The sequence below is a fragment of the Sus scrofa genome, chromosome 14 (assembly GCF_054392235.1).
Source record: "Sus scrofa isolate SSC_HxYL_T2T_F1_AM1 chromosome 14, Sscrofa_HxYL_maternal_Yorkshire_Landrace_v2.0, whole genome shotgun sequence".
Taxonomy (NCBI): Eukaryota; Metazoa; Chordata; class Mammalia; order Artiodactyla; family Suidae; genus Sus; species Sus scrofa.
In genome coordinates, this window is record NC_139396.1 from 14,812,400 (window position 1) to 14,828,028 (window position 15,629).

A 15,629-nucleotide genomic window follows, 5' to 3' on the forward strand; every position below is an offset into this window, starting at 1 on the left:
TGGCCTGCACCCACCTGGGCAGCCTCCCGGGTGCAGGGCCTCTCTGTCAGGGGAGGGAGGGACAGAGCCTTCAGGGCCTCCTGCTCTAGGGCCCTCCCCGGCCCTGGCTGACCTGGGTCCTTTCCTCCTGGATTTCCAGGGTCACCTGGCTACCCCCCCTGCCCCCAGTCTCCCTAGTGTCAGTCCCTCACCTGGCCACCTCTTCAGGGGAGAGTCCTTCCTCCTGCTCCTCAGCAAGGCCTGAGAGATCCAGCTCTGGTTCTGGGGTAAGCAACTCTGGCAGGAATCATGGGTGAATGAACAACTCCACCTGGAATGGAAGGAAGAGGCTGTGAGCAGCCTTGGCAGGAGTGCCCTGGGAGGCGGGAAGGCCTGGGAGAAATGTGACTAGCAGAGGCCAATCCAGAGTCCCCCTCACAAAGGGGGAGCTTTCAAACTCCCATAGGTATTTTCTCCTCTCACATAAACACACACACACACACTCACAAGCAGGTGCACATGCAGACACATGGGCTCCAAAGCACAAACACATAGGCACCGACACAGACACAGAAAGGCCTCCAAAGAGAGAGAGAGACACACATGGACAACTTACACATCCACATATACACATCCTATGCACCAAAGTACACTCAGACACACAGGAAGACACACAGATGTCAGGGTCAAGGACCAGAGTATAAATCCCATTATCCTGGGCCAAAGCCAGAACTAGGGTGCTAAGAGCATCTCTCCCTGGAATCCTGGAGTCTCAGACTCCAGGCCCAGCCCACCTTGGTGTCAAAGTCCTCCTGGGAACACAGCTTGTCCACGTAGCTGAGGAGATACGGGTCTGGGAAGCAGCCGTCCTCGTCCTGTGGCAGCTCATATCCATCCTCTCGACATTCCGTATCTGACTCCCCTGTGGCTGAGGGGCCAGGACCCACCAGTGCCTGCGGGATGTCCCCATGCTCCCTGCGAGCCTCAGGGGGAATCTCCTTGGGGGCCCTGTTCTCCAGCAGCTGCCAGGCTCTGTGTGGCCTTGGGTGGGTGTGCTGGACCCTGAGGCCGTGATTCTTGGAGCACAGGCTGAGGCAGAGCAGGAGGAAGGGAAAGTGAGGGGACCCAGTGCCCAGATGCTGACCCCTGAGCAGGCACAGGGGAGGGCATGGTTGTGGGGCAATGGATATGCCTGTGGGCAGGGGGAGGAGCAGCTAGAGCCTCAGGTTTTGTGGGAGGTCAGATTCAAGTCAGGGACAGGTAAAAGTCAGGTGTGAGAACGTGTGGAACATCTAATGATCAAGGGTCTCCCCACCAGCACACTTGTTAGGCAGATTTCACAGGGGCCCCTTAGACAGGGAGGAGGGTGATGAGGTTCTAAATGGACCATGTCCACACCGCAGAGGGGAAAAGGGGGACTGAGACCCCTCGGGGGCTATCCCTGTTGAAAGACCAATGCCCCCTTGAGGGAAAAGGACCAATCTGGGAACAGGGACCAGGCCTAGGCCTCTCTTACCTGTGCCTTGACGTCCAGCAGGAAGGTGATTCACAGACTGAGTGCCCATTTTGCGGGATGTGGGTTCCTGAGGAGCCAGCTTTGGTGGAGCTGGAGGAGGCATGCCCTGTGCCCGCGTTCTGCAGGACACGTTCCCCATCCTGATCTCATCCTCTGCCTCAAATTGCAGGAACCTGGGGGGTGTTGAGGGACAGGCCCCAGTGAGAAAACCACCTGGGCTCTGGAGCCCACCCAGGGCAGCAGGACCGAGGGGGTGAGGAGAGGGTGTCCTTGGGACTGTCAGGGCCCTGTGAGGTGCTGTCGCAGCAGGGAGCTGCTCTGGTGCAGGTCCAAGATCTGGGCCTCCTCCTGCCTGACCAGCCCTGGAGCTGGAGGGCATGGCCCAGCAGAGACCCAGGTCAATCTCTGGGACCAGGCTTAGGGACACCTGGTGGGCGGTGTGGACCCCTGCTCATGTGCCCCCGGACCTTGTCTGACCCAAACAATGGAGATGGCCAGTGGTCTGGTCAGGCACGTATCCCCACAGAGCCCTTGCCCAAACCCAGAACCTGGGGCTGGGAGTGAGAGTGCGGGAAAGCACGCATGAGACAGGGCCCAGCACAGGCTGGAGTGGGGATCCTACCCTTAGAGGTGAGGCATCTCTTGCCACTGAGAGCTAGCTGCTCCTTTGGAAACTAGGATATTCACATGCAGAAATGTCAGGGAGGGCCAGAGACCCGTGGGCTTCCCCAGGGATGGCCAGTTGCCCATTCCAGCCACTGCTGATGAGGAGAGGCCTACCACATGCTAGGTCAGTGATGGCCAGGCACCCAGCATGAAGGGGTGCCAGGCTGCCGGGTGGAGTCCTCACCCCTGCACAGCCCCCATGCCTTCAGGGGACCCCCTCCTGGGCTGCCGTGCTCCCCAAGGCCATCCTGAGGCCTCCCCACATCAGCATCACGCAGTACAGAGATCCTGGGACAGACAGACTGGAAGAGCCAAGCTCTCCAGGTGGCAGAGGGGATTCTGGAGGCCAATAGGATTTGGGGATTCAGGGAACAGGAGGTGTCAGGTGCCAGCCTCCTCTTGCATCCTCTCTGATTGCTAGCACCAGAGCCAGATCCTGCCCTGGGGCCTGCCCATCACCCACCACCCACCCCACCATGTCGCCCATGGCCCAGGACCCTGACTCACTTTGCTGCCATTTCATAAAAGGCCATCCTCTCAACGGTGCTCATGTGCTGCCATTCCTGCATGGCCTGCCGCATGCCCTCCTCCAGCGTCATGGTGGGCTTCAGGCGAGCCAGGGTGCAAAGCACTGGGCTGTAAGCCCTCAGGGTCAGTCTCTTGGTACAGCCCAGCCCCCAACTGCCCAACCCCACCCAGCTCCAAGGCCTCCATGGGCCCCACCCCTGCCAAACCCAGGCTCAAGAGGGGGAGACGAGGGTGTCTGGAGAGCAAACGCAAGCCTTCCTGGTGTCTGGTGCCACCACCTCCCACTCACCAGAGGATGCTTGTACACTCCCAGGCTATAGCTGGGACACTGTGTGGCGGGGAGCAGGTTGCCATCTCATATAAAATGCAGCCCCATCAATGAGGGAGGGAAGGCACCAGTCTACCTGCTAACAGGTCTGAGAATTCCAAGGATTCTTCTGCCGAGGTCTCTGCACTAGATGGCCTAGTCCCCCTTTTCGGAGGGACCTCAGGTCTAGGAGGGATGTTCCTGCCAGGCTCACAGCTCTAGGAGGATAGACCCTTGCCCTTAGGACAGCTCGACCACCTCCCCGTTCACACTGGAAGTCTTCAGAACAACAAGGACCGGGCATGCAGAAAGCTCCGTCCTGGGCCTGAATGTCCTAAGCCTTATCTGAAGTGATTCCCACTGGCTGCCAGAGGCCCAGGTCCATGTTGAAAGGAGGTAGCACCAGAGAAGCAGGTCCCATTCAAACTCTGGCTCCTCACATCCGAGCAGGACCCTCTCGGACTGCTCTCCTGCACTCAATGTTATCATGGCAGTGCAGAAAGTGAGACAACGGGTCTTGCATGGTGGTGGTAGCTGAGCTAAGGCACGGACGGGATGTCATGGACTGGACGTGGGACACATCTGAGTGCAGACGTGCCTCCTCATAGCATGGACATTGCTGTCAACCCTCCTTCTCTCGAGGTGAAAGGATGCCTGGAAACCTAAGCAGGGAGTCCATGCCAAGGTCCTGTATATGCGAAGGCTCCAGCTGAGCTAATGAGGGTCTGAGAGGTCACTTACATGAGAAAGCAGGAGAGAGCTTCCGCATCGGGGCTCTGGGGCAGGTGGCTGCGGGCCAGGGACTTGAAGCGCTGCCAGCGTCGGAAGTTCTGATAGACGCTCTTATGGTGAGAGGCGTCCTCCTGAGGGCCCGTGTGCTGGGAGGCATGCAGGCTGCCTGCCCCAGAGGTGCCATGTGGCCACGGCCCAGAGCTCCCTGGGGGCAGGATGAAGGCCATCTGGACAGCTGGCGGTGCAGCTTGAGGAGGAAGGCCTGGGGCCAAGCCTCCCTTGCCAGCCTGAGCTGCTGCAATAGCTGGGGCAGCCACCCCACTGTCCCCCACAGGGCTTGCTATGCAAAGGGGTGCAGGACACAAAGCACTCCCCATGAGGGCACTGGAAGCATTCCCATTGAGGGGGGCCTGAGGGCGCCCAAAGGCCTGAGACTGGTGGGGCAACGCTGACCTCCCTCCTGACCAGACTGGGACAGGGATGTTGCCAAGCCCTGGGGCAATGGGGCCATGGTCAGCAGGAGTCACCCGAGGTGTCATGGGGTGAGGTGGCTGCAATAGGGTGCTTCCATGCAGGAGTAATGGGGCCATGGGCGGTGGCAGGTGCTGCTCCCAAGCCTGCTGGGGTTGGGAGCCAGGAGTGGGGGGAGGATAGGAGCGTGAGGCCCCAGGGGTCATGACCACATCCGTGCCCAGCAGTAGAGATGCTGTGGAGAGAAAGGAAAGGGTTGAATGGAAGAGGAGAATGGGCGACATGGACGGAAGCTCTCTGGGGACTCAGAGGGCACACCTCAGTGGGAGAGGGCATTTGGCCCGAGGAACCTGTGTGTTGTGCAGATGTCGTGGCGGGATTTTCACGGTCTTCATCACCGCACCAAGTTGCCTGCCCCTGTCTACCGAGAAATGCTCAGCTCAGCAGCAGGGATTGGAGAGCCTCCCTGAGGAGCTCCCTGACACCTCGTCCTCACAGGCTGTCCCCACGTCCTGGACCTGAGAGGCCATCTACTCAGAGCATGCCCCTCAGCAAGGTCACTGGCAGGTAAGGGCCTTCTCCAAGGTCCTTCCAGGCACCGTGAGGCCTTTGATGGACCTCCACAGTCTAAAATCGAAGGGCCTCATATCCTCCTTAACCCTTCCTCTCGGGATGCTCAGCACACATCTGTTCTGTCTTTCATTCCTGACCTCACACAACACCTCTCAAAGGCTGCGAAGATCACTCTGCACACAGAACCCTTAGACAAACGCAGAGCAGCCCCACCAAGCATGCACCTGCCTCTCCGAACCACTCAGAGTGGACACTTCACGGGGGCTAAGGTGTGCCACCCCATCCCGATGGCCCTGAATCCCTCCCACCATGCAGTTCTGCTCCTCAGAGAGAAGTCTGAGAAGCTGGTGTGTGTCCCCTGCATTTTTGCCATTTCCCATCCAGGGTTGGCTCCCGAAGAGGAGCACGGGTCCAGGGCGGCTCATGTGACTTGGGTCATGGGAGTAGAGGCTGCCTGGGGTCCTTCCCCTTCCAGCTCCCAATAATGGAAAGTGAGGACAACCTGAGAAGCAGGCAGGAGTCAGGTGCCATTGTGAGAAAACCGCCCATTCAGGAGAACGAGGTACATACCACGAGGCACCGAATTGACCTCCACAGGTGTTCTAGGAGGTTTCAGAGTAGCAGACTAGATCATCTTCCTGCTTCTGTGCTACACTGCTTCACCACCCCACTTTACAAAGGAAGCAGCCTTCATAGGCATTCCACCTCCACCAGCCTCTCTCCACATGCAGTAGTAGTGACTTGAAATAGGAACACACACTTCATCTCAAAGTCAGGCCTCAGCTTCTGCCGTGAGACACCTGACATGCTGCGCCATGTCTGCAGAGACGTATTTCCACAAAAGGGAAACCAATACAGAACACCTCAGGCCCACGAGTCCTAGCTTGGGTGAAGTCACCTGGTTGCCCATCCCTTGTGGAATCCAAGGCCACAGTTACCTGACCTGAGAAGTGAGTTCTGGGCGGGATGGAGGGAAACGTTCTGGGCCGTGGCAGCGAGAGTCACATCCTGCCCAGCTCAGAGCAGACCCTTTCCTGAGCATGTGGCCACAGACAACACCCACCAGCACTGAATCATTTTCTGACTATACCCTCCCATTCCACGCCCCCATTAGCCAGAGTATGCTCCAGTTCCAACCCCTTAGAGAGGTCTGGTGAGGCGAGCTTCAGATGCCTGAGGACCACAAGGCGGGGCTAGGCTTTCCCCATGACCCACCCAGGGCCAGCCACAGGACACTGGCTCCACACATGTTCCAAGTGGCTTGTCTCCCTTCTAGAAACCGCCAACCTGCCTGCTGCCATCCTGCCTCCCCAGCCAGAGCAAGGCCTCTTGAACCACCTCCAAGCAGCTGTCCTCCCCAGGGCAGCCTCAGGTTTCTACAGGCTCCCCAGCTGAGATGTCCCTGGGGTGCAGTGCTCTCGCCTTCCTCTCCTTCAGTCCAACTCCATGTCCACAGTGAAGGGTCCCAACGGAAACCCAGGGTTTTGAGGGAGGCACTTTCTCTTGGAAAACAGCCCCTGTGTAGAGGCTTACGGCCTTCTGAAGCCATTCCCACAGGCATGGGCCTGGACCACCATGGGCTGGTAGCATCAAGAGCAGGACCTTACTAATGTTTCTTTGTGCCGAAAGACCCAGTCTATCAACCATTTGTCACACAGCCTACTGTCCAAGACCAGAAATCTTTACTACTTTTTCCTGTATTATTACATTGCTGGTAAATATTTTATGTTTTACCTTTTAAATCATTTAATGTAACATTTGAACAAATCATACTTCTCAGGGATCACAATCCACTTGTGCAAAGAAGAATATTTATATAATATATAGCAGAAAGGATTCTTTCCACTAGAAATCAGTGTTAACTGTTTCACTAAAATGTTTTTAGAGCTGTTTTTTGCAAGTAAAATTGAATGCAATCCACGTTTATTTTTTTACATAGTATATATCTTTTATTTTTTATTTTTTTCATTGTTTTATATATTTGTAAAAGTCTTTATTGTCCAGCTTAAGGGAGGACAGCTGGTGTTTCAGACCTGATTCTGCCTTTGTTATTATTATTTTTTAATAGTTATTTCCCCAATACAATTTTTTTTCTACTGTACAGCCTGGTGACACAGTTACACATACATGTACACATTCTATTTTCACACATTATCCTGCTCCATCATAAGTGACTAGACATAGTTCCCAGTGCAGCACAGCAGGTTCTCATTGCTAATCCATTCCAAAGGCAATAGTTAGTATCTATTAACCCAAGCTCCCCAACCACCCCATCATTTTCATTTAAAAAAATATTTCTTTCTTCCTGGTTGAAAATTAAAATATTCACAGAGAACTACATCTTAGACTTGTGATGGAGCATGATGGATGGAACTAGAGACTCTCATTCTGAGTGAAGAAAGTCCGAAAGAGAAAGCCCAATACCATATGATATCACTTATATCTGAAATCTGATATATAGCACAAAGGAACCTTTCCACAGAAAAGAGAATCATGGACTTGGAGAATAGACTTGTGGTTGCCACGGGGAGGGGAAGGGAGTGGGAGGGACTGGGAGCTTGGGGTAAATAGATGCAGAACTTTGCCTTAAAGAACTAAAGGTCCTAGAGATCAGTTTTTCCCCTTCTTATTTATTTGTCCTTTTGGGGGCCACACCTGCTGCATATGGAAGTTCCTAGGCTAGGAGTCACATCAGACCGGCAGCTTCATGCCTATGCCACAGCCACAGCAATGTGGGTATTCAACATGGACAGCTGGTTGGTAGGTAGGTTGCACCTGTTTGTATTCATGGTTTGGATGTGTATAGAGTTGGAGTGTTACCAGCTAGGGTTCTTGGCCTTCCTTAATCAAGAGCAATTGATAAGATGCCAGAAGAGAAAATCAGGAAGGCTTTATTCAGGACACCTGCTTCAGCAGAGAGGTGCAGAAGCAATCACCAGGTTGCCTTGTTCACCTGCTCACTGAGCAGGGGTGAGCTTGTTCCTTCTATGGGGTGAGCGTAGGGGCATGTCCAGGGGTTGGGCCAGGGGGGTGGCTGAGGTGGTTTTCCCTCCCCTTTAGTGGTGGTGCATGTAGGGGGTGTGCATGGTACCCTGCTTTTGCTCTCTGTTCTTCAGAAGTGGAAGTTTTTTTTTTTTTCTCACAATTTGTCCCAAATGAGCAAGCACATAGTTCTTTCTCATCCTTTATACTTTTGCTGTATTTCATTCTCCAGGAGATGTTTGTCCAGGTGCAACCACTGCAGCCCCTGCAGCCAAGGGTGCCAGGTCCCAACCTGTATCAGTAAGAGAGGCAGTTGGATATTCAAGGTATATAGGACTTTGTCTGTAAAACTTTAGACTATGTGTATATCTAGGTATGTAAATTTAGGTGGCCTGTTTCTACAGTTATCAGGCTGAGTGTAGAAATGTGCATGTGTGTCCAATACGTATATATTTACACACACACACACACACACACACGTGTGATGTCCTTTGCTTACATAACTGAGGTGAGAGTTGAGGATCCCACTCAGAGTGTAAGTGGATTGTGTGGATTCCATATTCATATGGAAAGGTGTGGACTTCACTGGAACTGGTTCATACTAGCTTGGGAGAGTCAGCTCTGTGTTTGGTAACATCAGGTTGGTAGTTTGAATTCTCTCGTGCTTGGAATATTTTTTTTAGACCATGTGGATACCATAAATGAAGTCTTACCTGACTTTCCTAGAGATAAGCATTTACCAGCACACTGCTCATCTGTGTCTGGATGTATGTATGTGTCAAGCAAGAATTTTCAGGCATCAGTTTATATGTACGTATGGGACATTTTATGTGAATTGTGAGTGGGGGATCTGGGGCTTCTATGTGTGTACTGACCCTTCATTCTGAATCACTGCATTGCTCCTGTCAGGTTGAGTCATTCTTTCGGGTCAAAGAATTCCCCCCTCCCCCAGTGCTGGTGACTTCCAGTGGAAATGATGCAGATGGATTTAGGGGCATCTGTACCTTAGGCGGGTGGACACGCCTTCAACATTTGTATGGTCCTAGAATCTGGGGCCCTAGAAGGGTGAGCCTGGTGGACAGATGGCCATGTAGAGCAGATCCTTCACAGGTGTGTGGTTGGCATGACAAGCAGCAGTCAGGAAGTCATGGGGATTCATGGATAAGTGATAAGGTGGGCAAGTGCTCTCTCAGGAAAATCCCCTGAGAATCCGTTGGGCAGTCACAGGTGTTTCTGGCTCTTCTGTGGCACAGCTGGTAGGCAAGGACACCCTGCACATGCAGTCCAGGTGGTTCAAGTCTCTAGAGCCATGTGTCCCTGTGCCCAGTTGCCCCAGTGTGGTGGGAACTACTGTTGGTCAGGCTGGTAAGCTGTATCAATAATTCTCCACCAACCTATCTGTATGGAATCCTAGGTCCTCAGGGATAGGCAGCACCTCAGGGATCAGTGAGCTGACAAGGACAAAGGTGGGGAGGCATTGTCTCTAAGGGAGGCTTGAGGAGTGAGGCCTGGAGAGCCTGGGGAGTCCTACTCTGAGGAGATATGGCTTCAATATTCCCAAACCCTTTAGACATGGTCATTGTTCTTTTCTGAAGGTTCAGGATTCTTCTGGCAGTGGGAAGATCATCCCAGTCTCGTGGTTCTCAGATCGGATGACTTGAGCCTTTTTTCCTGCTATTCTACCTCCAACTGCAAACCCATCAGGGAGGCCCATGATCACTGTGTCCACTAGCTGACCCTACAGCCACCTCCTGCCTCCCCTGGATCCATCTGTTTTGACGCAGCCCATGGATTCCATGCTGGGAACTGCTCGTGAGAGCTATAGCTCTCCATTTGGCTTGGAATGAGTTTTCAGTCCCCATTCTTTGGGATTTGCTGGTTCAGCCTTTTCCCCAGTCCAAGAGTCCCTGGAGTTGGTGGTGGAGCATCCCAGGCCTTCTTGTGCATCTGCATCTCTAGGTGCAGTGCTCAGAGGGAAGTTCATAGCAACACAGGCCTTCCTCGACAGAGAAGAAAAATCTCAAATTGAAAACTGAACCCACCACCTAAATGAATTAGATAAAGAAGAACAGACAAAACCTAAAGTCAGCAGAAGGAAGGTAATCATAAAGATCTAAGAGGAAATCAATAAAGTAGAGATTCAAAAAACAATAGAAAAAATCCATCAAACCAAGAGCTGGCTCTTTGAAAAGATAAACAAAATAGACAAACCTCTGGCTAGACTCACCAAGAAGAGGAGAGGGAAGAAACCCAAATAAACAAAATGAAAAAGGAGAAGTCACAACTGATGCTACAGAAATACAAAAAAAACATAGACTACTATCAATAATTATATGCCAACAAATTCAACAACCTAGAAGAAATGGACATCTTTCTAGAGACTTACAGCCTGCCAAAACTGAATCAAGAAGAAATAGATCAACTGAACAGACGGATCACTAGAAATGAAATTGACTATGTCATAAAAACATCCCCTACAAATAAAAGTCCAGGACCATATGGCTTCACAGGAGAATTCTACCAAACACACAAAGAGGAAATCCTACCCTTCCTCCTTAAATGTTCCCAAAAGGTTGAAGAAGAAGAAACACTCCCAAAGACATTCTGTGATGCTACCGACATGCTAATTCCAAAAACAGACAAAGATGCCTCCAAAAAAGAAAATTATCAGCCAATATCCTTGCTGGATACAGATGCAAAAATTCTCAACAAAATTTTAGCTAACCAAATCCAGCAACATATCAAAAAGATCGTACACCATGACCAGGTGGAATTCATCCCAGGTTCACAAGGACCGTTCAATATACACAAATCAAACAATGTCATACACCACATTAATAAAAGTCAGAAACCACATGATCATCTCAATAGATGCAGAAAAAGCATTTGACAAAGTCCAACATCCATTCATGATCAAAACTCTTACCAATGTGGGTCTAGAGGGAACATTCCTTAACATAATCAAAGCCATTTATGACAAACCCACAGCAAACATAATAGTCAATGGAGAAAAACTGAAAGCCTTCCCACTAAATCTGGAACAAGACACAGATGCCCACTCCCACCACCACTGTTATCATAGTGCTGGAAGTCCTAGCCACAGCAAGCAGACAAACAAAAGAAACAAAAGGCATCCGAATAGGAAGAGAAGTGGTAAAACTGTCACTGTATGCAGAGGACATGATACTATATATAGAAAGCCCCAAGAACTCAACCCAAAAACTACCTGAACTGCTCAACAAATTCAGCAAAGTAGCAGGATATAAGATTAACATTCAGATATCACTCGCATTTCTGTATACTAACAGTGAAATAGTAGAAAAGGAATACAAAAATATGATACCTTTTAAAGCTGCACCCCAAAAAAGTCAATCATCTGACCAAGGTGGTGAAAGACTTATATGCTGAGAACTATGAAACATTAAACAAGGAAATTAAGAAGATGTAAAGAAATGGAAAGACATTCCATGCTTCTGGATTGGAAGAATTAATATTGTAAAAATGGCCATACTACCCAAAGCAATCTACAGATTCAATGCAATCCCTATCCAGTTACCCACACCATTTTTCAGAGAACTAGAACAAACTATCCCAAAATCTATATGGAACCACAAAAGACCCAGAATTGCCAAAGCAATTCTGAGGAACAAAAACCAAGCAGGAGGCATAACTCTTCCAGGCTTCAGGCAATATTACAAAGCCACAGTCATCTAGACAGTGTGGTACTGGTATCAAAACAGACAGACAGACCAATGGAACAGAAGAGAGAACTCAGAAATAAACCCAAACACCTACGGGCAATTAATCTTTGACAAATGAGGCAAGAACATAAAATGGGGAAAAGACAGTCTTTTCAGCAAGTACTTCTGGGAAACCTGGACAGCTGCATGCAAATCAACAAAATTAGAACATACCCTCACACTATGCACCGAAATAAACTCAAAATGGCTGAAAGACTTAAATGTAAGAGAAGACACCATCAAACTCCTGGAAGAGAATATAGACAACACAATCTCTGACATCAACCTTACAAATGTTTCTCAGGTCCGTCTCCCAAAGCAACAGAAATCAAAGCAAAAGTAAACCAATGGGACCTAATCAGCAAGCTTCTGCACAGCAAAGGAAACAAAAAGGCAACTTACAGAATGGGCGAAAATAGTTTCAAATGATGCAACTGACAAGGGCCTCATCTCTAAAATAGACAAACAACTTATGCACCTCAACAGCAAAAAAACCCAACAACCCAATGGAAAAATGGGCAAAAGACCTGAAGAGACATTTCTCCAAGGAAGATATACAGATGGCCAAGAAGCACATGAAAGAATGATCAACATCGTTGATTATAAGAGAAATGCAAATCAAAACTACCATGTGATACCACCTCGCACCAGTCAGAGTGGCCATCATTCATAAGTCCACAAGTAACAAAGTCTGGAGGGGGTGTGGAGAAAAGGGAACCCTCCTGACCTGTTGGTGGGAATGAATGTAAGCTGGTACAGCCACTATGGAGAACCGTATGGAGGGAGATACCTTAGAAATCTATACCTAGAACTACCCTATGACCTGGCAATCCCACTCTCAGGCATATATCCAGACAAAACTTTCCTTGAAAAAGACACATGAACCCACATGTTCATTACAGCACTACTCACAATAGCCAAGACATGGAAACAGCCCAATTGTCCATTAACAAGTGATTGGAGTAGGAAGATGTGGTATATATACACAATGGAATCCTACTCAGCCATAAAAGAGAACAAAATAATGCCTTTTCCAGCAACATGGCTGGAACTAGAGGCTCTCATCCTGAGTGAAGTAAGTCAGAAAGAGAAAGGAAAATACCATGTGATATCACTTATATCTTGAATCTAATATATGGCACAAAGGAATCTTTCCATGGAAAAGAAAATCATGGACTTGGAGAATAGACTTGTGGTTGCCAAGGGGGAGGGGCAGGGAGTGGGATGGATGGCGTGCTTGGGTTAACAGATGCAGACTATTGCCTTTTCTTTTTTTTTTTGTCTTTTTGCTATTTCTTTGGGCCGCTCCCTCAGCATATGGAGGTTCTCAGGTTAGGGGTCGAATCAGAGCTGTAGCCACTGGCCTACACCAGAGCCACAGCAACGCGGGATCCGAGCCGCATCTGCAACCTACACCACAGCTCACGGCAATGTTGGATTGTTAACCCACTGAGGAAGGGCAGGGACTGAACCCGCAACCTCATTGTTCCTAGTCGGAGTCATTAACCATGGCGCCACGACGGGAACTCTGACTATTGCCTTTGGAATGGATTAGCAGTGACATCCTGCTGTGTTGCACTGGGAACTATGTCTGGTGACTTATGACAGAGGATGATAATGTGAGAAAAAAATGTATACATGTATGAGTAACTGGGTCGCCATGCAGTATAGTATAAAATTGACAGAACACTGTAAACCAGCTATACTGCTAAAACACAAAAATCATTATACAAACAAATATTTAAAAAGTAAAATAAAATAAAATAAAATAAAAATTTCTCTGAGGAAAAAGAAAAGAAAAGAATATCCTTGGTTACCAAAGGAGACAGGTTGGGAGGAGACAGCATGGGGCTTAGGGTTAGAAATGTTGTAAAATTAGGTTGTGATGATGGTTGTACAACTATAAATATAATAAAACTCAATGAATTAAAATATAAAATAATTAAAAACCATGTTTTAAAAAATATGAGAAGGCAGAATTTCATTATGCCCGTAACCACAATTCATTGTACTGACATTTTAGTGGGGATGGATAATGAATGGGGCAATCTGAGCCACTAGGCATCACTTGTACTAGGAGAAGCAGTAACTGGGACGTCCAAGTAAGTGATATTGGCACTCCAAAAAAAAAAAAAAAAAAGTAACTGAGTAAATCTGAAGATCTAATTGGGTTCATTAAAAGACTCATGTATCAGGGAGCATCCCACCTGGCAAACAGAGAGCTCCTCCAAGGGGTTACACACTATGAAAGTCTTTTATAGTAAGAAGGGTAGGACAAGGGGAAAATGACATCAATAGGAAAAAAAGACAAAGAAAGAAAAGTTCACTGGAGAAAAGTAAAAGTTCAGGTGATGTTGGCTTCTTATTGGCTACACTGTAGCATTTTTTTAATTGGGAGGGTTTGCTTTTGCATAAGAAGGCAGTCTTCCCTCCTCCTGCTGGGGTAGAAACCAAGTGAACTTCCTGTTTGGGAATGCAAGGTTCCTAGCTTCCTGCTGGGGTCAGTAATTGACATTCTCCTTTTAGGGTAATTACCATGAAGGGTAAGGTGTGAGAGCTCCCTCTACAGGCCTTCTCAACTCCAAGTTGAGTTAAGGTACCGTAAATTCATGTTCACAGCTCTCCTTGATCTTCAAAGATCAAGATCTTTCTCTGAAAGGGTCACTGATCAAAAGTCAGGTTTTCCAAATTCAGTAGTCCTCACCTCTCAGCGGCAGGAAGCCTCCATCCTGGGTAATGTGTCCCACATAGATGGGAAAGTGTACAGACCAGAAACCACTTAAGGCCACATTTGAGGAACAAGTAAGGACAGGAGGGAGAACTGTCAGGCATTTTGTAAGCATCACAGATCATCTCAAAGTGCTGTCACCTTTATAACCTTTCCAGGCCTCTGTCAGAACTGGATCCAACGTCTTGGTCAAAAGCATCCTGGCAATCATTTTAAACACTGACAGATCCTCCCTCTGACAACTGGCATGCTCTGGAAAGGGCACAGAGCTCTGCCTGAGGACATCTCCAACACTGACTAGGTCACCATGGGTAGAAACAGCATAACTAGCTTGGAAATCCCTTCTCAATTGTAAGCATAACTCATCAACACACAAGATTTGATTGGGATTGGTTTAGAGATATCATTAATCAGGACAGTGTCACAAAATGGGACAATATTACCTCATTGTCATAGTGCTTTCCTTGTTGAGATAAAAGTAGTAGTGTAGCAGGTCTGAGAGCATTGCAATGTTTAAGATATAGATGAGGTGGTGAGAGCACAAGGATCTCATAGGAAGTTAATCTACCTGCAGGAAAACACTGAGTCATTTCACAGTTAAGAAGACTGGAGAGTGTGTGGCATTTGCCAAGGCTTTCGCTAACTTTGCAGGTCTGGCTGTCACTTCAAGACAACGGAGACAGGCATGAGCAACAGAATCAAGTTGCATGCTACAACAGGCAGTAGGGCTACATTTACTACATGCTTCCATAACTCCCAGGGCCTAGTTATCCCTTTCCTGCACAAATAAAGTAAAATGCTTGAATAGTTGAATAACCCTAAGGCAGGTGGCTCTTGTAGCAGTAGTTTTCACTTTAGAAAAGCCTGCTCATGTTTATCTTCCCAAGGATGGGGTTAAGGAACTAGAACTTCAGTAAGTTCATAAAATTTGGAACCCAGAGTTTGCAATAACCAGCTAAATCTAGAAATCCACAATGCTGTCCCTCAGTTGTGAGCCTGGGAATGTCCTGTGTGAGCTTAATTCTTGTGGAAGTCAGCTGGATTCCTTTAGTGTTTAGATTATGCCCTATATAATGTCCAGTGTTCAGATAACTGAAATTTTCTCTATGTGCTCTTTTTCAGCTACCTATTGCAGCAAATAAAGGGAAGCTTTCATGCATGCCTCATAGAATTGTATAGTAGCAGAGTACACCATGAGATCATCTGCATCTTGTAAAATGGGTGATTTCTCAGGGAACTAGAAAACACTTAAAACGTTAGCTTTTTTCTTTTCCTTTTTAGGGCTGCACATGCCACACATGGAGATTCCCAGGCTAAGGATCTAATTGGAGCTACAGCTGCCAGCTTACACCACAGCAATGTTAGATCCAAGCTGCATCTGTGACCTATACCAGAACTCACAGCAAT

At 48.7% G+C, this 15,629-nt stretch overlaps 1 protein-coding gene across 1 annotated transcript in view; it reads right to left on the reverse strand.

Moving 5' to 3' along the window:
• LOC146396334 (NUT family member 2G-like) overlaps nt 1-15,629 on the reverse strand; it is a 53,760-nt gene that overhangs the window by 2,633 nt on the left and 35,498 nt on the right. Inside the window, exons 4-8 of the mRNA XM_084995451.1 lie at nt 3,738-4,434; nt 2,669-2,797; nt 1,496-1,668; nt 774-1,068; nt 192-310 (exon numbers count right to left, since the gene is read on the reverse strand). Of these exons, the coding sequence (XP_084851577.1) occupies nt 192-310; nt 774-1,068; nt 1,496-1,668; nt 2,669-2,797; nt 3,738-4,434 (1,413 nt within the window). The remainder of the gene's footprint in view (nt 1-191; nt 311-773; nt 1,069-1,495; nt 1,669-2,668; nt 2,798-3,737; nt 4,435-15,629) is intronic.